At 36.8% G+C, this 21863-nt stretch overlaps 2 protein-coding genes across 4 annotated transcripts in view; one reads left to right on the forward strand and one right to left on the reverse strand.

Annotated features, from left to right (window-relative positions):
- The first annotated feature begins 1815 nt into the window (after positions 1 to 1815).
- Positions 1816 to 7435, forward strand: LOC119072714 (P protein-like). The gene is made up of 14 exons (XM_037177987.1): positions 1816 to 1947; positions 2007 to 2061; positions 2129 to 2261; positions 2553 to 2674; positions 2733 to 2940; positions 3010 to 3269; positions 3326 to 3431; positions 3492 to 3640; positions 3708 to 4145; positions 6515 to 6623; positions 6682 to 6923; positions 6983 to 7124; positions 7185 to 7278; positions 7339 to 7435. The coding sequence occupies exons 1-14, from the start codon at positions 1907 to 1909 to the stop codon at positions 7421 to 7423; spliced, it is 2184 nt and encodes a 727-aa protein (XP_037033882.1). The 5' UTR covers positions 1816 to 1906; the 3' UTR covers positions 7424 to 7435.
- A 5384-nt stretch (positions 7436 to 12819) lies between these two features.
- The window catches only part of LOC119072713 (P protein), a 49392-nt gene continuing 40348 nt past the window's right edge, over positions 12820 to 21863 (reverse strand). For all 3 annotated transcript variants that reach the window (XM_037177986.1, XM_037177985.1, XM_037177984.1), the window contains 9 exons: positions 18656 to 19311; positions 18393 to 18594; positions 18272 to 18324; positions 18076 to 18200; positions 17813 to 18017; positions 17400 to 17747; positions 17192 to 17339; positions 17028 to 17121; positions 12820 to 13084 (listed from right to left, as the gene is read on the reverse strand). In XM_037177986.1, the coding sequence (XP_037033881.1) occupies positions 13000 to 13084; positions 17028 to 17121; positions 17192 to 17339; positions 17400 to 17747; positions 17813 to 18017; positions 18076 to 18200; positions 18272 to 18324; positions 18393 to 18594; positions 18656 to 19311 (1916 nt within the window). In that variant the 3' untranslated portion in view covers positions 12820 to 12999. The remainder of the gene's footprint in view (positions 13085 to 17027; positions 17122 to 17191; positions 17340 to 17399; positions 17748 to 17812; positions 18018 to 18075; positions 18201 to 18271; positions 18325 to 18392; positions 18595 to 18655; positions 19312 to 21863) is intronic.

A 21863-nucleotide genomic window follows, 5' to 3' on the forward strand; every position in this document is an offset into this window, starting at 1 on the left:
CTTGGTAAAAATTGATTACGTTGAGGCGCAGAATGCGTCACCAAAACCGATATCAAATGTTTTGGAAGTTTAATTTTTACTACACTAGCGCCACCTTTTCCTCTTTGAGGTTTTTGTGGGATTTACTAACTAGTTAGCAAGTTCAACTTCACATTTACAGGCACCATGCATCCACTTTCTGTTTTTACGATGTTCGATTTTTACCCATTTCCTGTGGTCTCTTAAAGTATGCCTTCCATTTTATTGTTACTTTTAGCGGTAGTTTTAAACTTATTGCAGCGCATTTGGGCTTATCCATTTTGTGGACTTTATTTAGAGAAAGATTGTTCTTTTGATAACTTCATCAGTGAAGGGAGCTGACTCAACTATAAGGTGAAACCTAGTATAGAAACATAGCTAACGCCGACCCGTACGAAACACCTATTCGTATCAAAAGCCTTTAATGTGAAACTCTTCATTTCTCTTACTTCATTTTCTTCTCTGCTGAAAAACTATTCTCCCTTTAAAATCACTTACATTATCCACTCTTTGCCTTGTTATCATATACAACTAAATTGCCGGAGGCAATATAGACAGCCCCGTACGAAGTCAAATTTCATAAATTCCTATTTAAACAGCTATATACCGCTATATTTACCTATATTTCACTGTAAATAAACATTACACAGATGAATATGCTATTATATAGCTCTATATGCCTGTATATAGCTCAATATAGCTGTATATAGGTATATATAGATGTCCGTATATGGAATCCCTGAAACCCCACACACATAACAAATTATTTCCATGTTAACAGAAACTCTCTAAGTATCATTTTTCCCAAGATATTTCTATTTTACTAAAATCCAATATGGCCGCCAGCAGCCATTTTGTTAGGAGACCGGAAATAGTACCGACGCTTTACATTCGTTAATACCTTTCAAACAAAAAAAATTCATGAAATTCGGTCAAAATTTACTCGAGATATTGTCAAAATACACCACGTTCACTGTACTTCCGAGTAGCCAGATAAGAGCTCACTCCAAGAGACCTAGCTCACGCTCCGGAGAACATAATTTCATTAAAAAAAATTTCCCTGATTGGTACGGTCAATACCTATCTAATAAAGCTAAAACAGACGAAATATGTTCAAATGTGGCCGACCTACAAGCAAAAACTGCTTGCCGCCCTGTGCCTGTTCCACACCAAGGGGTCTAACTCACGAGTCGGTCATCCGATTGCCATAAACTTTTTTTTTGTCGATCGGTATTGTAAATACCTTTTATTTGACGTATCACTTACAAGTTTAACGTTTAAATGTCCGGAGATATCTTCGAAAAACCGTAAAGCACTTATTGGGCCACAGCTCGGGAGGGGTCGATCCAAAATCACTCATCTTCGAACTTAGCCTGTCTTTTGACATTACCAAACGGGGAAAAAAAAGAATTTTCAAAATCGGATGCGTTTTACTCAAGTTATCGTGCAGACAGACAGACGGACAGACGGACATTTTTTTTCGCGGATTTGGCATCTCTAGACAACCACAATAGGTTTCCTCTTACTCAGGGAGTCCAATTCGACGTGTTACAAACGTATGCGTAAACCTATAAGACCCCAGTACTTCGATTGTAAGACCAATGCCTAGCTGATATAAGTAACTCTCTACATGCTGGATTGGTGGAGTGTTATAAGGAAATTCTTTTACATAAGCCCACTTAAAACAGGGTAAAAGAAGCAACAGTATCAACATTAGTGACATGCTTGCTGTCCTCAAAGGGATAAGTGTTAAAACACAAACGTGAAAATCTCAGCAGTCAATAACGGCAATGCCATTGTCATGATTTTTAACGTTTTGTTTTTGCGTAACTGTTTGGACTTCCCTTTTCTTAATTTGGTGGTGACTGAATACTAAATAGATACTAAAATGAGGGCTATCCACGAGAACCCCTTAAAACAACACCACAGGTAATTGAATTGATCATTAATCTGGACATTTATAATTTCTATTCGACAATGTCTTTTAGCGCCACTGCCATTCATTTTAACGAAAAATCAATATTGTTAACAAATCGAAGACGTGTAGGATATAGGATATGCCTTTACCGTGACACCATTTTCAATAAAAAATTGATTTAAATTTCCTCAGATATTTACTGGAAAAAATATTAAGATCTTGGCGCTGACTATAGTATGGTTAACTGCAACCGTTATTTTCATTGTCAAACCGGAACATCACTTAACATATCGCTATTTACACATACCGCCACAATTCAACAAAAGTAAGTTTCTCGATAAATTATCAAGCTTAGAAAAGCTCTCTATCGTAAAAAAAGAGTGGCAAATGTGCATACACGGGATATCGTATCAAATTTGTGTCGTTGCTTTTAAAGAGCTTCCGAAAGCTTTTAACTTCTTTTGTGATGCAATGAAATATTTCACTTATCCAATGGAATCCAAAAGAAGCTCAAAGCTTTTGAAAGCTTTCCCAAGGGACACAAACATTACGACAAGGTGTTTTAGCTTAACACGGCTGTGCAGATGCTGTTAGTAATTAAAACTGTTTCGTTTAGCCGTCAGCATCGAAGAAAGTTCAGACAACACTCGCTTAGACGTTCACTTAAAGGGAGCTTTTTCAAAAGCATCTACGGCATCGACACTAACATTGTACGCTGTCGTTAATAACGGAACAAAGGTGATTTGCATCTTACAGGCTATTTCTACCCGAATTCAATTTGAATGTTTTTATTAAGCGTGTGTCGGAATACCTAAGCTTTTCACTAGTCGACGCAAGTGTCTTTGAAACTACGGATCCCACGCATATATCCGAAGTAATAACATTGTCAGAAAGCTTATCGGCGAATGAAAGGGCCGATCTCAAATTATCTCTAAGCTCAAATTGTAACGCTACTTTTACGTTGGCATTGGCATACGCAACTAAACCGATGAGCGTTGAGGCAGGTATTACTCCCAGGCCACTTATTTCGAAATTTTAAAGTCCAAAACAAATCCATGAACTCTACGAGACAGGTATTGGTATTGGTGCCGCTGTACTTCTGGGATTGTACATTCTAATAATATCCGAAGTTGTTGATCGAACATTTGCATCTCTGATTGTCAGCACTTTGTCGGTTGCAGCGCTAGCACTTTTTAACGAACGACCAGACCTTGAGGAGATTTTGTCGTGGGTTGATATGGACACATTGATGTTACTGTTTGGAATGATGATTTTAGTGGCCATTACTTCAGAAACTGGATTTTTCGATTACATGGCTGTCTTTGTGTTCAAGGTAGGCTTTCTGCCAAGACCAGTGCCCCCCATTTTCACTCGATTTATTTTTATTAGAAAACGAAAGGAAGAACCTGGCCTCTAATTTGCAGTCTAAGCATAGTGTCTATGGTATCAGCACTAGTACTGGACAGTGTGTCCACTGTTTTACTCATGACTCCAGGTTACAACGTTCAATTATGTTTGAAATGAATTGAATTAATCGAAATACGAATTTTTAAAGTGATCATCAGACTATGCGAAGTGACCAATTTGGATCCTGTACAAGTTCTCACAATAATGATTTTAGCGGTTAACATTGGCAGTACGGCATCACCGGTGGGCAATCCACCGAATGTGATGATCATCAACCATGCATTCATCAAAGAATCAGTAATTCATTCTTACTCACACTTCCCATAAATCCACGAGAATGACAGTCATCTCTTCATCGTTTCAGGGAATCGGCTTTCTGGACTTCGTTCTCCACATATTGCCCGGCGTATTGATACTAACCGTTCAGTCATTTATGCACCTTCGGTATTTTACATTCAGACAAATGGCAACCCTACAAAATGCCGAACCGCTTGAAGTGTCGACTATTAAGCATGAACTGAAAATGTGGCGAAATACCGAACGTTCGATATCAGCCATATCAAAGTTTGACGACATCAGTCGAAGTGTTATTCAGAGCAGAGTGCTGCTGTTGAATGAAGCGCTCGAACGTGAATTACAGAACAGTCACGAGGGCACCGAACTGAGAAACGTTTCATACTATTTATCAGGTCATGCTCGAGCCCGTGCATTAGAAAGTAGAGTCTTTGATCCGAAAGACAATGGGGAAACGATGGACGAGGATGATGCACTTGAGCAGCTCACTCGTCGTCTTGAAGAACTGGTAAGTAAAGGGATATTATATTCGACCGATAAATTAATTCAATACTACCGATAAAAAGTAATAAATGACCGATAAATATGGTACCGATAGAAAATGATAAATGATCGATAGGAAATCCACAAGTACCGATAAAAATACTCAAAACTACCGATAATTTTTTACCGATAAAAAGTACTAAAATACCGATAAGTTGGGAACTTTATCGATCGTTAATCACATTTTATCGGTAATCTATTATTTTTTATCGATCATTCATTATATTCTATCGGTAGTTCAATATATTCCATCGGTAATTTATTATTTGTTATCGGTACTTCCGTTTTTTCCATCTCAATAAAATATATTCGAGCCAGAAAATAATGTACTTTTACGGCTCTGGATTATTATAGCCAAGAAGAAATATAAAAAAAACAGAAAAATCGCGATCCCACAATAATAGAGAATTATTATCCCCATCTATAATTTTGAAATAACATTGAGATTGGAAGTAAGCAAGTCATGTTTGACCCTTCTTATAATAGACAAAATTTTAATTATTAGAGTTCGGCCCTAAACAACCATATACCCTACGGAGATCATTATAAGTAGGGTACATGTTTGCGCTGAAATACATCAACTGATTTATAAATAACTCGAATCAGTGAACATATTGCAGTGACAAAAGTTAGGATTTTGGACCAAAACAGCGATAGATCCTACAGGGGTGATCTACTTATACTGACACGCATCTACTGATACATAAATGACACAGATCGCACAATATTTACTGGACTTATCACAGTGACAAAATTTTCATTTTTTGGAGTTTTGGACCAAAACCTTTTTTTCTCTCATTTCTCAGGGATAGATGCTACAGGGGTGAATATCAATAGGGTTCGTATTTGTGCCAAAGCTCGTCTGATGACGTATAAATCACCAAGATCGGACGACATCTAGTCGACTTATCGCAGTGACAAAAATTCCATGTTCACAGGCTTGGACCAAAGCCTTTTTTCTCTCCTTTCTCAGGGATAGATGCTACAGGGATGAATATCAATAGGGTTCGTTTTTGTGCCAACGCGCCTCTACTGATACATAAATCAAGAAGATCGGACGACATAGGTGTGTAGACCAAAAATAGAGGTGTTATCGAAGAAGCATCGGCGAGGAAAACCATTTAACGGCGTGAAAAAGTATCTTTGACTTTTAGTCAAGGGATTTGTCCCGATTTCCCTCAAATTTATACAAATTTATCTGATTTTCCACGAATCTTCCCAATTTTCCTCATTTTCTGCATTTCCACGAATTTCCCTGATTTTCCACAAATTTCCCTAATTTTCCACAAATTTCCCTAATTTTCCACGAATTTTCCACAAATTTTCCAGATTTACCACAAATTACCGTCATTTTCCTGATTTTCCACTAATTTTCCTAACTTTTTCTGATTTCACACAAATTTCCACGAATTTTCCAGAATTTCCATACCTACCAACTTATGACTTATAACTTAATCGTAGCTCTTTCGAATTGACTTCGTCACACTAGAGCTACACAGATGTTTTTTGTATTTATAATCGCATTTAAACTGAAATAAATGAAATGAACTTTGACTTATACCTATGATTTCGTACGTAGTCGACTTATAACTTACGACTTATGACCATCTGACTTATAACTTATAAAATCAGATTTATGAGTGAGATAAGTCACTTGCGCAATCCTTCTAGCAATATATAAAAGGCCGTTGAAAATTATAGACTGGGAGCCTCACCATCACCACACTATTACCACATTCGTATCATTCCTCTATTATTGTGGGATCGTGACCTTTCTGTTTTTTTTTGTTAATATTTCTTCTTGGCTGTAAGAGCCGTAAGAGTATATTATTGTCTGGCTCAAATATTTTTTTTATTGAGATGGTTTTATTTCGAGCCGAATATTTCGATGAATATTTCCCATAAACAAAAAAAAATCCCGGCGAGACAGAACGGTATTTGGTCATTAAGAATAATAAACTACCGGTAGAAAAAACGGAAGTACCGATAAAAAGTAATAAATTACCGATAGAATATATTGAACCACCGATAGAATATAATGAATGATCGATAGAAAATAATAGATTACCGATAAAGAGTGATTAACGATCGATAAAGATCCCAACTTACCGGTATTTTATCACTTTTTATCGGTAAAAAATTATCGGTAGTTTTGAATATTTTTATCGGTACTTGTGGATTTCCTATCGATCATTTATTATTTTCTATCGCTACCATATTTATCGGTCATTTATTACTTTTTATCGGTAGTTTTGAATTAATTTATCGGTCGTTTATTAGTATCCGTAAGTAAATTGGGCTAACCGATCATTCGAAAATTACTCGTTTTCTTAGTACCCCATCAAAAACAGAGAGCTTTTGATTCAATGTGGTATTGCATTCTTCGTCGTCATCTGCTTTTTCTTTCTGCACGCTGTTCCATACTTTGAAAATCTGTCTTTAGGTATCTTATAACGTTTCGACGATATCATCAGGAAACTAATCAACCCTTCTCACCGTAGGATGGGCTTCATTGCTAGGTGTGTGCTTACTACTTATAATTTCAAACAACAACGACGATTTCAAAACATCTCTCCTGATGGTCGAATGGTCGTCGTTGTTATTTTTCGCTACCTTGTACGTGTTGATGGAAAGTCTGACGAAAATTGGCCTCATTCAATTCGTTGGAAATCAAATGTCGAAATTAGTGGAAATGGCCTCTACTGACAGCAGACACACAGCAGCCGTTCTATTGGTGTTATGGGTAATTCATTCTTTGCTATAATTCTTTACGGTGTGTGACCAAAACTGGTACTTTGTTAGGTGTCCACAATTATCTCGGCATTTCTTGACAACATTCCACTCACATCAATGATGACGAAAGTCGTTGCAACCTTATCTACGTCACTAAACTTACCACCAGGTCCAATGGTTTGGGCACTTGCGTTTGGATGTGGAATCGGAGGTAAGGTTCCACTAAGTTGCCAACGAATTTTCTCAGCTGACATGCGATGATAACATTTAGGAAACGGAACTCTAATTGCTTCATCATCAAATCTGGTGTGTATCGGAGTAGCCGAACAGCACGGTTACAAGTTTAGCTTCCTGAACTTTATGAAGTGAGAGAATGTTGTCGCTGTTTTGCTATGCCTAACTAAATTTCAATTTGACCTTTACAGAATTGGATTACCCCTGTTGCTTACGAATGGCCTAGTGGTTTCGCTTTATTTATATTTGCATGTGTTATTGGAATGGTACAATTAAAATTATCGAACTTACCGTCTTTCCTTTCGTCATTCACCTGAGTTTCCTATGGAATTTCTATCAAAATTGAGCTATCACTGAGCTTGAATCTTATGAAAGTTGCCAGTTGGACTACAGGTCGGTCGACGATTCATTTAAACTCTCTTTCAGGCCAATCTACTGGCTTTACCTGTTACAGACGGCAAGCATTTGACCAGAATTATTATCGCGTCTATTACTTCCATCGATCAAAATATTTTAGTAATCGGTTTATTTCAAATCTTGTACTTCAATTGTTTTAACATGCATTTTACTATATAAATGACCCTATTACCCAGAGCTTGTCATTATTTTTGTCATCGTTATTGACAACAGATGAATAGACGTATGTAACCAGTTAAGAGTGGTTTTACATATATCACAACGTCGTTGTGTAAACTATTGCACGAATGATCTTCCAATACAAGCTTTTTGTATTTTTAGCCCTGTACGAAGTACTGAGGTCTTATAGGTTTACGCATACGTCTGTAACACGGCGAATTGGAGTCTCTCAGTAAGGAGAATTGCCCTGGGACACCTATTGTGATTTTTCCTGTTAAATCAGCGGAAAAAAAGGTCTGTCTGTGGCTTCTCTAACTTCCACTTTTCCATGGGACCTATAAATCCTTTAGGGTTTCTCGAAGGTATCTCCGTACAATTTAATGCTACACTTGTAGGTCAGCCAAATTTGAACGGATTACTAGATAGGTATTGACTGTACCAATCAGGGAATTTTTTTTTAGTGAAATTTGGTCCACCGGAGCGTGAGCTATGTCCCTTGGAGTGAGCTCATATTCGGCCGTACAGTGAAGATGATGCTTTTTAGCCCCGTACGAAGTACAAAGGGGCTTATAGGATTACGATGCCGTGTGTAATTGATGGAATTCGAAGCAGACGGTAAGGGCAAAGTGTTTGCCTATGTTCATAAATGACGAATCTGCAATAAAAATTTTGTCTGTCCGTATGTCCGTCTGTTCGTCTGTCCGTCTGTTCGTCTGTCCGTCTGTTCGTCTGTCCGTCTGTCACGTCGATATCTTGAGTAAATCAAATCCGATTTCAAAAATTTTTTTTCCCCTGAAAGATAGTCGAAATAGTGAGGCTAAGTTCGAAGATGGGCATATGCGGGTCGGCCCTTCGTGAGGTAGGGCCACCTAAGTGATTTAAGGTCTTTTGGTGATATTTATGGCAAAATAAACGATGGAAATGTAAATGATAGGTATTGTCAATACCAATCCAGGAAAAAAAAGTTTTTTAAAATCGGGTGAGTGGACCGTGAGTTAGGGCCTTAGAAGTGAAATGCTACTAGGGCCCTATGTGTATTTTACATAGAACTCGAGTAAATTTCATTCGTTTTTCGTAATTTTTGTTTGATTTGGAAGGTAATCGAATGCCGAATAGAATGTTGTTGAAAAAAAATTAAATTTGGGTCCTTGGCCTAAGGCCGCTACTAGGGCCCTATGTGTATTTCACATATAACTCGAGCAAATTTCATCCGTTTTTCGTAATTTTTGTTTCATTTGGAAGGTAATCAAAGGCCGAATAGAATGTTGTTGAAAAAAAATTAAATTTGGGTCCTTGGACTAAGGCCACTACTAGGGCCCTATGTGTATTTTACATATAACTCGAGCAAATTTCATCCGTTTTTCGTAATTTTTGTTTCATTTGGGAGGTAATCAAAGGCCGAATAGAATGTAGTTGAAAAAAAAAATTAAATTTGGGTCCTCGGACTGAGGCCGATACTAGGGCCCTATGTGTATTTTACATATAACTCGAGCAAATTTCATCCGTTTTTCGTAATTTTTGTTTCATTTGGAAGGTAATCAAAGGCCGAATAGAATGTAGTTGAAAAAATTTTAAATTTGGGTCCTCGGACTGAGGCCGATACTAGGCCCTTCAAAAATTAAAATTTTAGGGCGATTTGAAATTTTTGTTTCATTTGAAAGGAACGTCGTACGGGGCTTCGTAATTGCGCTATGCGCAATTTGTAAGATGTACACATTACATAATAATTTTACTTCAACTACATTAACCGGCGCAATAGGCTTACGGTCAAAGTAGGGTGACAGACGCACTAGGGTCACGTACGCAATAGATATACGGGTTTGTACGGGGCTCAGTCGCAGCAGACGCTCCGACTGTTCTGATGGCTCGTTTTTTTTTTTGAAGCAAAAGAACAAAGTATTTCCTTTAAATTTTCTTTAATGGACTGGTATAATACTGAGACAATATCTCTACAAATTTTGTTTGAATTTTCCTTTCGCTTCTCGCCTTACAGAATTGCATATTTACATGTTATGGATTCTAAATTGTAAACAACTTCTTAGCCTAAACTTACAAATTTTTTTCTATTTTACTAAATTGTCCATAATGACAAAAAACTAATTTAGATTTTTAGTTAATATCCATTTTTCAATCAATGAATTTTATAGAAATAATTTTGTGCAAGAAAGAAATTCTTATAGACTGGGTTCCAGTTGTGATTTTTTTCATTTTTAAATTAGTTAATTTGCTTTGATCCCATTTTTCCGTATTTAAACTTAATTAATTTCAGCCAGGATTTCGGATGAATTTCGTCGTCCCGAAAAAAAATAATTTTCTTGTGCTGCGGTTAACCTTATTTTCTTCTCTCAATCTTATGACAATTCGGGTATGTAAATGACTATTTTCTTCCCGCTTATTTTGACAGCGGAGAAAATAGAACATTTCTCCACCGAAATGTTACTTTTGATGTTTTTGTTTCGTGGAGAAAAACGGTTAATCACACCCTCGCACATATCGAAACATCGTGTTCACCTCTGGAAGAAAATGGGAAAATCCGTTATGGCCGCAAAATTTCGCCGTTGCTGTAATTTCCTATTTCCTTCCCTCGGTAGAAAAATAAATATTTCACAACGCAGGCGACAGAATAGTCATTTTCGCCCTCCGGCTAAAAATTTTAAAGAATTTGTTGTCAAAACCGTTGTGTTTACCTCGGGAGAAAAAGCTGAAAATTGCCAACCCATCTAAATGCAATTTAGAACTTTTTTCCCCTAGGTGAATAAATAACTATTTTTTCGACTCTTTTTCCTCATTTTTATTTATTTTCACAAGGCTGACGAGAAAATACAGTCAATTTCTCACCACAGCTGAAACTTCAGGAGAGGATTCTTTTGAAAAACAGCCTACCGAAATCGGACGCATGTTCTATTGGAATTTTTTATATGTGCTTAGAAAGGACTTCGACGCTAGTGGCCAAAACCACTTTCAAAAAAATTCTTCGAAGTTTGTGTGGCTGGTCAAAGGTGAGCAAAAACCGAAAAGTTGCAATTTTCTTACAAAAATTGCTCCAGTTACACGAGCCGTACAGGGTCGTGTGGGGTGTCATTAGAAAGGTAATCACATGTACTATTGAGCCGAATAGGGTCTTATTGGGTTTAAAATTCATCGACACTGAAATGTGTGCAGTTGAAGTTTTCAATCGAAGACTTACACTGTTCTTACTGAAATTTCTCGAGGTACACAAAATGTACATGGTCGTGTGGGGTATCATTTGAAAGGTAATTTTATGTGCTTTTGAGCCAAATAGAGACTAATGTTGGTTTGGATACATATGCGATGAAAAAGAAGTTGACATGTTTAAGTGTCTATATTTCATCATAGATGCATCCAAACCACATTAGTCTTTATTTGGCTCAAAAGCACATAAAATTACCTTTCTAATGACACCCCACACGACCCTGTACGGCTCGTGTCCCTGGAACAATTTTTGTAAGAAAATTGCAATTTTTCGGTTTTTGCTCACCTTTGACCAGCCACACAAACTTCGAAGAATTTTTTTGAAAGTGGTTTTGGCTTCTAGGGTCGAAGTCCTTTCTAGGCACATATAAAAAATTCCAATAGAAAATGCGTCCGATTTCGGTAGGCTGTTTTTCAAAAGAATCCCTCGGAGCCTTTGTTGTGAAAAACGTTGACATTGAAAAAAAAATTGAAATTTCATTTTCTGACTTCCGTTGGTGAATAATAACTACTGTTTCTGTTATCTTTACGAGTATTGAATGATCAGACATCAATTGGCAAATTTGAACAGAAATATTGCTCTTGCTGCTAGGGGATCATTCAAAAATGATGTCACGCAAAAAACATGAGACAAAAGATGCTTTTTGTGTTTCATGTGTGACATCATTGATGAATAACTTCTAGTGTGAATGCTGGGCAAGTACGCTTTATGTAAAGTTTTATTCGGAAATTGAAGACAATTAGTCGAAAATATTTGATGAGTCTGTGCTTTACCACAAGCTTTAGCGTTTCGTAATTCATAGTTCTCTAACATTCCACATGTATGATGATGGGCTCAACATTCACAGGAAATGGCAAAAACTTTCTTCTAACATTGAACTAAGTTGAAAGGTGAAAATAATTGTTCCAAAAAAGGCGTCCCAAATGGTGTATCAGTCTTTTCCTAACGGAACCGACATTTGCGCAATTTTTAGATTTTCGTCGATTTATTTGATTTTTTTTTTCATTCTAAAATTGTTGAACTTTTAAGCTAAATTATTTTACCCGCATAGCCGTTTCGTTCAAGCGTGACTGTCTCTTCAACCTGTCTGAACAATTAAATTTTAATTGAAGACAAATTTTATTCTGATGCTCTGCGACAAAAAAATGTGGCAAATTGATTACACTTTACGATAAGATGTGTGTAATGAATGGATATCATTTACGTTAAGGCACAATAAAATTTGTTGTCATTAAGGTGGTTTCATTATAATGCTTTTTTTATTACAGATTTTTCTCTAAATTCGTTTAATATGTAAATTCCATGACACCGGTTCACGAACAGTTTTTCCCCCATAAATTGAATATCATTCTGCTATTATACCTCTAAAATTCAACACCATCTCAATATGGTGCGAAACTTTATATATGCTTTAACACTTACAACTAAAAATATAACAAAAATGAAATTGTAGAAATTGAATTACTTATCGTACAATTAAAGTGATGCAAACGCGCCTCGTTCGGTTATGATTTTCCTTTTTTGGGTGATGAAACGGAATTGATTTTATATAATAAAATTGTTCTATTGGAAAGGATATTACATTTCGTTTCTACAATTCACGGTGAAAAAGAAAACAACGAAAATTGATCGATTTGAGTACACAGAAGAAATAAATATTTTCGTCAACACAAACAATATCGACAAAAAATTAAAAAAAAAAAAAAAAATTACTCGGACACTGTCACTGCTTTGGGTAACATTTAATCGTAATTTTTTGTACGAAAAAATTCAACAAAAAATTTAGTTGAACACTGATCGCCACATCTTTTTTTTAAATTCAAATTCTTTTTACCCTGATGCACCAAAATGTCCACCCAAAATAGTTCAACTGTCGATTTTACGTAATTCTATAAATTTATACAACTAATAATGGAATGTATTGCTAATTATTGTGTGTTGATTCTAGAACTTTTTTTTTGTTGCAATTTTGATTTTTCTTTTAGAATTTTTTTAACTAATTTTTTTACAAATTAAATTTAGTTGCGCCCTAAGTTCACTCCCTTAGAATGCGGCTAAACTGTCAGTGCCATGCAAATAATACGTGTGCAATCATTAAATACACAGTTGCGACAAGGATGCTGCCAATCATGATTGGAAAACCAACCCTGAAAATAGAAATGGGAAATTTTTAAGAAAAAAAAACTTTTTTTTACAGCATTTAAAATTAGAATGGGGGCTGCTGTAAAATTTTATAACAATAACTTGCAAGTGAATCGTCTTCGCCTCGGATCTATAAAATTCACTCAAAACCTGGACTTTTCAACTTTTTATCGCTAGCTTTGCAAGAGATTTTACAGAAACTTGTTTTCTCATTATTCGTCGCGTCAAGCGAGTCGCCACCTATCAACGGGTGCGTTTGGTTTTTTTATTTTTACCAGTTGGCACACGTGCATTCAAAGCCTAATATTTAGGAATCGATTCCCAAAAAATCCCTAAAATTCCCCAAAAAAAATTCTTTGCATTTTAATAATTAAATGTTCGTAAAACATCAGGAAAAGTTCAAAAACATTTAAAAACTATGAAAAAGCAAAGAACAAAAAATTGGTAATTTTTGGGAATTTTTGGGAAATAATTTACAAATATTAGGCTTTGCGTGCATTGGTACATTTTACTCCCTGAAAACCCTTGCTCCCAACTACGTAATAAACACATACTAAACGAGCTAACCTTAATCTATAGATTTCTTCCAAGCAACGGTTTCGCCAAACAAAATGAACCGAACACTAGCCGAATGCGAACCGATGTCATCCATAGAACCATAACCACAACTTTTTTCTTTTGTTATTTTGACATTTTCGTTGTTAATAATGTTGAGGTTATGCTTCTATGGATGACGGTTTGACATTTCATTTCACCTTGGAAGAGCAATTTCCGATTTCCGCAAGCATGCATATAATAGTTATTTGTTTGCCAAGTGGAGAAAATAGGAAATTCTAATAAGAAATCGTTCGAATTGAAATTTCCCATTTTCCCCGAGGGGAACACAACGTTTTCATGTGTGGTCAGTCTGCAAAACCGTTTTTCTCCACGATTCGTAAATATCTATTCGATATACAGCATTTTTGAATACAAAATTCAGGAGAGAAAGTTTATATTTTCTCCACATTGTAGCGAAAGTATAACTTTTCTCGCCTGAATTGTCAACAGACAAAATGTCGATCAACGCCATTTTGTCTAGACATTCTGAGTGGAGAAAATAAGGTTATAAGGCAACATTAAAAATACTAATTCACAACGCAGGCGGGAAATTACATTTCTATCTTTTCTTCCCTAGGCTATAAATAACTATTTCATGCCATGGGCATAAATTTCATGTTTTCTCATTTCTTTTTCTCCATTTAAATGAGAAATTGAGAACGGCTTCGCAGACTTTATTTGGTGGCGGGACATTTCCACACCGTCAATATCGTCAGGAACGATATTATCGTTTTTTTGGACGATACTATCGTCTAAAAAACGATACTATCGTTTTTAGACGATAGTATCGTCTCAAAATCGATATTATCGTTTTTTAGACGATACTATCGTTCAAAAAAACGATATTATCGCCCAAAAAATTTTCATCCAGGACGATAATATCGTCTAAATTGAAAAATTCTAAAATATTGTCTGGACGATAGTATCGTTTTCTTGTCGATAGTATCGTCCAAAAAAAACGATATTATCGTTTTCTGGACGATATTACCGTTCTAGAAAATCTAATGGATATTTTCGTTTTCTGTACGATAATATCGTCCAAAACGATAATATCGTCCTGGGCGATATTATCGTTTTCTTAAACGATAATATCGTCCAGAACGATACTATCGTTTAAAAAAACGATAATATCGCCCAGGACGATATTATCGTTTAGTTTTGGGTGGTAATATTGTCCAGGACTCAATTTTACTCAGAGGTGCAGCAAGAACCGAATTCTCTTCCAAAATATCGAAAAACAATTGTCAGAGGAAATCACCTACACATCAGTGTTTAAAAATGGCGTTTAGTTCGTCCCTAAATAATTCATCTTTTTACGAAATGAATACCAACTTTGATTGTACATAAAAGGCGTTTTAACACGCCGAGCAATCCGGCCCATTGCCCCGGAGCGAAGCGGAGGGCCGCAATGCGATCCGGGCGCCGGAACGGTGTCGGAACTTAGGAGTTAATTTTTTTTTCTCGCATCGTCTCATAATTAGTCTGTGTAATTTTTCTATATAAAATTTAAATTTACGGAACCAAATGAACCAATTTTTAATATATATTTGCCGTCTATAAAAAGGCGTTTATCTACAAGATTTTGTGTTTCGTCTTCAACAACCATCCAGAACGATAATATCGCCCAGGACGATATTATCGTCTAGAATTTTTATTTTAAATAAATTAAAAACGATATTATCGTCCTGGACGATATTATCGTCTCAAATTTAAAAAAATAAATTAATTAAAAACGATATTATCGTCCCAAAAATTATCGCCCAGGACGATAATATCGTCCAAAATAACGATAATATCGTCCAGCGGATATTTTCATCCAGGACGATATTATCGTCAAAAAAACGATATTATCGTTTTTTGAACGATAATATCGTTTCTTAGACGATAGTATCATCAAAAAAACGAAAGTATCGTCCAAAAAAACGATATTATCGTTTTTTTAAACGATAATATCGTCAAGAAAACGATAATATCGTCCTGAAAATATTTTAAAATTTATAATTTTAGACGATATTATCGTCCTGGATGAAATTTTTTTGGACGATAATATCGTTTTTTAGACGATAGTATCGTCTAAAAAACGATACTATCGTCTAAAAAACGATAATATCGTTCCTGACGATATTGACCGTGTAGTTATGTCGCCTCATCCTTTATTTAAAACGAAATGTTCGTTACAATAAAATCTTTTAAACTGAAAACCCTGTCGCTGGTCTTTGACTTTTCCTAATTTCTCAACGGGCGATATTCGGAGAATTTACAGACAAACAATAACAACTTTTCGATAATCCATAATATACGGGACTATGTCACAACAAACACATAAAAAATAAAAATTTGATAAATATAAATGAAAGCGAAGTTATCGCGGTCAGTTTCTATAAAAACAAACCGAACAAAGAGCTGAAAAAGACAGCTCATTGCTCATCGAAAACAACCATAAAAACATCGATCAATGGGACCCGGCTTATCATGTGTCAGGTATTTAGCTACCGGTATTCGTAAAAAAAACGTACGGCGGTAGCTTCAACGTGATAACAAAAATGGTTTCACTTTAAACAATAAGTATATTGCTTCTGTCTTGAAACGACTCATTATTGTTGCGATAAAGTGCGGATGTGACTAAGAGACTCTGCATTATTTTGTGCTCTTTGAACATTACGCTATGATTAGGCTCGCAAGGTATCAAAGAGGAAGTTTAATTGGAAAATCGTTTCCAATCAAAGACGATTGAGTAGTACTGTAGTAATGTGTGGATTCCATAGAGTGTTAAAAGAGCAAAAAAAAAAACGGAGGAAAAATTAGTGAATTTAACTGAGCTCGATGGGTGATATGTCAAAATTTCTAGTCTCTTTTAACACTCTGTAGACTGTTTTGATGATAGAGAAGGAAATATAATTTCAACTTGTCTTGGGGGATATGTCAAAATTTTTGTATAATTAACTGGTCTTCGGACCTCTCGATTTGATCACAACAGTCTATGGGAAAATGCAATGATATGTTGTCCTGCAAGACAAGTTATAATTAACTGGTCTTTGGACTTCTCGCTCTGATCATAACTGTAGAGTGAACTGTACAGAGAATGTTCGAATTTTAACTGGTCCCGGAGTCAGCTGTCAAAAATGTATGTGTGACCCAGAGATCAGTTATGCAATAAATTCAAATAATTGAAAGTGAGTGTGAGGATGTATCAGTGATCGTGTGACACGCTTGCTACTTTGTACAAGGGATGCGTGATACTCAGAAATCAAAGTTTTTGGGCGATTTGCTAGATTGTTCTTCATTTCACAGTGACCGTAAAGCCGACCGCCACATCTTCAATTAATAAGAATTAAATGAAGTGAAACTTACTTGAAGTATTCGACAAACGTAAACCTATAGCCATGCTGTTCTGCGACACCAGCACAAACAACGTTAGCTGAAGCTCCAATCAATGTTCCATTACCTGAAATGGAGAGAATTTCATTGGTCAAAGGTATTCAAACATAATTTGCATGATTCTGTGGAGCACTCACCTCCCAAACATGCACCAAATGCCAACGCCCACACAAGCGGTTGAAGTGGTAATCCTAATGCTTTGTTTTCCGAGAGGGAGATAGCAATTTTCACCATCATCGTGGTGAGCGGGATATTATCGACGAAAGCGGATGCAATCGCGGATACCTAAATGAAAATCATCATTTCAACGCTGAACGCAACAGACCCAATGAAAACTCTGTTTACCCATAAAATAATTAGAATTGCTACGGCGAGACGAGACTCTTCCGAGCACGCCAAAATGATGCCTTCCGTTTGTCTTCCGATCCATTCGATCAAACCTAGCACAGCCAGTGATTCCATAAGTATAAACAAGGCGGCGAAAAACAATAAAGTTGACCATTCCACGCGAGCCAGAACGGCTTCCATGTCTTCGCGATCAGCCAAGATTAACAGCAAAATTGCACCCAACAGCGCGGTCCAGCCCAGGGACAGTCGCTGAATCGATGGGACTGAGTGCAGGAAGAAGAATGTTATCACAAAGACTAGTGTGACAGCAGACTTGATGAGTAAATTTACGTTTCGGATGGGATACTGGAAAGAGGACAAAAGTTGCAGAAAAACAGATTGAACCGAGGTCATCAGCGTAATGACAATACCTTCGCCTGAAGTTCATCCAACGTAGCTTTGTAGCTCTCAGCCGGTACTGAACCGGAAGCGATTCGCTTTTTCAGCTGACGAGTCAATCGATTAACTTTTTTCAATAAAGTTTCACGCACTAAGTCCTCGTCTTTTGAATAGGATGACAACGATGCTGCAGCACGTTGCCAGACACTGATTTCGTGACGCAATTCCTGAATGTTGCTGGAATGAAGGGAACTCTTTCATTTTTCTGTTTTTGTTTTCATTTCAACCAAAGTACCTCGGCTCGGTGAAACGCAGATCGTTCATATTGCGGAATTTGTATTTGATGTGGAAAAACGTTTGAACCATCACCATCGCTATCCCTATGCTCATGTGTACGGTGAATGTAAGGAAATTAACTCCCTGCAAAACGAGACGATTTGTGAATTAGTGAAAGGGTCATGTTGAAAGGATCCCTGTCAACCATTACTTACTCCTTTTACGATATGTGCATTCGATGCAATGATGACATTTGGGGGATCACCAACTGTTAGAGCAGTAAGAGGTGATCAAACTTAAGATTTTGCTTGTTTCAAAAAATTGTTTTTTTTTTACCTGGCGTGAGTGCCCCGCCAACATTCGAATAGATGATCATTGCCATCAATATTGGAACAGGATTAAGACCCATCACTTCGCACAGCCTAATGCTAACTGGTGTCATCAACAGAACGGTTGTAACATTGTCCAAAAATGATGACAACACAGCGGTAAATATACAAAGGCAATTGATCAGCGGCCACACTTGACCACCCGTAATCTACAAAATCCATTGGAATCGTCAGATTGTCCACTTTTAGTCGACAGTCGTCTGTGCTTACCTTATATGCATAAACAGCAAGGAAATCGAAGATACCGGTCTCTGACAATATAGCAACTAAAATCATCATGCCGAACAGCAACAGCAGAGTCTCCACATCGATCCAACCCATTAGTTCACCCATTGACGGTTTTTCGTTCATTGCAGCCAAAATGGCTAACGCTAATGTACTGGCAACCATAGCAGCAAATGTCCTGTGTACAACCTCCCAAATAATCATCACATACAAGCCCAGCAAAACGATTGCAGCATAAATGACACCGGCATCTTTATCAATCGGCGACGGATCATATGCCACGACCAATGGTAGATTATCCTCCAAATCGGTTGACATCTGGACACGCAGCACAGCCTTTTCGTTGTGCACTTTAGCGAATGCGGCATCACCCACATTGAAGACGATTTGTCGTTTAGTTTCAGGTACTTGGTCGAGTTGGTCCACACTCACAATGGCAATGGTGTAGATCGATGTTAGGTTTTCGGTGTACGTGATTTCATTGGCCGGTATCTCGGTGGCATTTGTATGTGTGTTGAGTGTTAGTAGCTGTATGTACACGTGCAGGAAATTAGTGGCATTTCGGTCGTGGTCAACATGGAATGCACCTTTCAAATAAATACCGATGCGAGAACTGAGTGGCGTTTCGGGAAGGATGTAATCTGCGTCCAATCAAAGAAAAATTCCATCAGAAAAATCATTTTAATTTTTTTTCGTCGAAGGTGTCAGGACCGACACATGAGGTCCATTAAGGCTTGGAACGGGTCGGGTTCGGTCAGACCGGAACCCGAACTTGATTTAACCCGAACCTGAAAAATTATTTCGGGTTCAACCCGAACTTGACCCGAACTTGAATTTTCGATTTCGGGTTTAACCCGAACCTGAAATTGTTCAACCCGAATTTGACCTGAACCTGAATTTTCAATTTCGAGTTCGACCCGAACCTGAACTGAACCCGAAATTTTAAATTTAATCAGGTCGGGTTCGGGTAACCCGAAATTTTTGACTTTTTTTAGCGTAATAAACGCTCAAAATTTCGGGTTACCCGAACCCGACCTGATTAAATTTAAAATTTCGAGTTCAGTTCAGGTTCGGGTCGAACCCGAAATTGAAAATTCAGGTTCAGGTCAAATTCGGGTTGAACAATTTCGGGTTCAGGTCAGGTTCGGGTTAAACCCGAAATCGAAAATTCAAGTTCGAGTCAAGTTCGGGTTGAACCCGAAATAATTTTTCAGGTTCGGGTCGTGAATCCGGTTCAGGTCAACCTGAACTAAAACAGGTCAACCCGAACCCGTTCCGAGCCTTAAGGTTCATTCATCAAAATCAAATTTGTCACTACAATTTATCGCTTCGGTTATTAGTCACAAAGAACCTAAGCCTAGACGTCCGTCTATCTCCCATTTCTCGGAAATTGAATGAAACTGAATGGACTTCATCGGCAAGTCATTGTTTGATGTATTTAGAATGTATGCGATGCGATAGTTAATGAAACGTTCGGTACCACACACCACAAAAATTCGTACCGACAGATACGTAGCACATGTGGAGATATGGACATTTATAAGCGGAATTCTGACTCACTCATTGTTTTTCCAGACGTGTCGTAACTATTCGGAGTGATATAAAAACGGTCATTTGAAAGTAATTGATAAAACGAACGACATCAAGACATCATGAATAAGATGCGGTCAAGGTTTTTCGTTGGAAATTGACTCGTTAACGAAAATAAATGGCCGAAAGCTTTAAAAATAGAAATTTTCTATCGCAAAAGTTACCGATGAATCGTCGTCATTCATTTATTTGTGACGAGTCTTTTTTCGAATGAGGTAATAAGACGGAAAGTTATGACGTATTTTCGAGAGTTTTTTTTTGTCAATATGCCAGCAAATCAGTAGTGTAGATAAGGAATCGACAGAAAAACTAACATTCTTAGAGCGAATATTTTTGTAAAAACTCTCGATGTAACTCAGTTCACCATTCAAATAAAATCACGAATTAAATCAGCTAATTTTCCCAATTATTCACAGTAAAATTACCGGCTGGCACAAAAATTTTAAAAATTCGTTGAGAATCAAATTGACTTCAACTCTGATATAGGAAAGCTCGGTTGGCCTGTAGAGGTGGCACGACTTTTTTCAGTACTTCATTCTTTGCCCTCTATTTTCACGTGAAATAACTTCACTCATAAAATATGCATAAAATGTCATGGCAGTGAAGTAAGTTCACGAAAAAATAGGACGTTTTTGTAAATGTTTGTACTAGAAATGTACTAAAAAAAACTTACGAAAATCTATTACATTTGGGCTTTAGTTTCCAAACATCATTTATGAGAGGTAACTATCAGTTCGAAGAGACCAGAATGGGCACGAAATTCAGCTTATATTTCATACAAAAGGTGAGTACACAGTTCGTGAGAAAATGGTTGAAAAATGACTGAAAAATAGCATACTGGCTGAAAAACGTTTGAAAAATGTGTGGAACTACCGTCCACAGTTACCAATTTATATTTTAATGGTATGGTATGCTTAGCACTGCACGAATTAGCGGTCGAATCCGATATTTTGAATTTTTGTATGGGAATTCACATGGGACAAGTGGGTTTGCCTGTAGAGGCGCCACATTTTTTTCATGGTAATTCATTCTCTGCGGCTCATTTACATGTGAACAAACTTCACATTTGTCATTACGGAACAAATGTAACCGTATGAAGTTGGTTCTCATGAAAATAAGCGCAATGACAGCAGTAATTTTATGACAGAATGTACTAGAATATGGGAAAACTTTATTACATTTCTTATTACTTTCTAAACATCATTCTTCTATTCAAACATTGATATCTCCGTTGTTTTTTAAGAATAAGAGCAAATAAGAAAAATTACAAAATTTAGCTTTTTACTGACTTTTCCCTTAGTATTAGGATTTTCGTGGGTAAATAGCGTTTTAACTAAATGCAGAAAGGAGACATGTCCAATTAGCGAATTATATCAAAAATGAAACGTCATTGATTTAGCTTCATTCTTAAAATAATCGATGTTGTCTGTTCACATCATCAATGGAATTTCATTTGTCTTATAATTCCCTAATTGGACATGTTCTCTTTCTGTATTTAGATATTTGTTGCTGTCGCTAACATTACGTTAACAGTCTTTTACGTCGTTCCGACGCTTGCGTTTAAAACAACGCAATTGTTAAGATAATCAGGAAATAACAAGAG

The sequence above is a fragment of the Bradysia coprophila genome, assembly GCF_014529535.1.
Source record: "Bradysia coprophila strain Holo2 chromosome IV unlocalized genomic scaffold, BU_Bcop_v1 contig_84, whole genome shotgun sequence".
Lineage (NCBI taxonomy): Eukaryota > Metazoa > Arthropoda > Insecta > Diptera > Sciaridae > Bradysia > Bradysia coprophila.

What these genes read in the sequence shown, in the direction of transcription:
- LOC119072714 (XM_037177987.1), top strand. Translation starts at nt 1,907, where the DNA reads ATGAGGGCTATCCACGAGAACCCCTTAAAACAACACCACAG. An exon ending in CCCTTAAAACAACACCACAG is followed by an intron (nt 1,948 to 2,006) that starts GTAATTGAATTG and finishes AATGTCTTTTAG; the next exon opens with CGCCACTGCCATTCATTTTA. An exon ending in ACCGCCACAATTCAACAAAA is followed by an intron (nt 2,262 to 2,552) that starts GTAAGTTTCTCG and finishes TGTTTCGTTTAG; the next exon opens with CCGTCAGCATCGAAGAAAGT.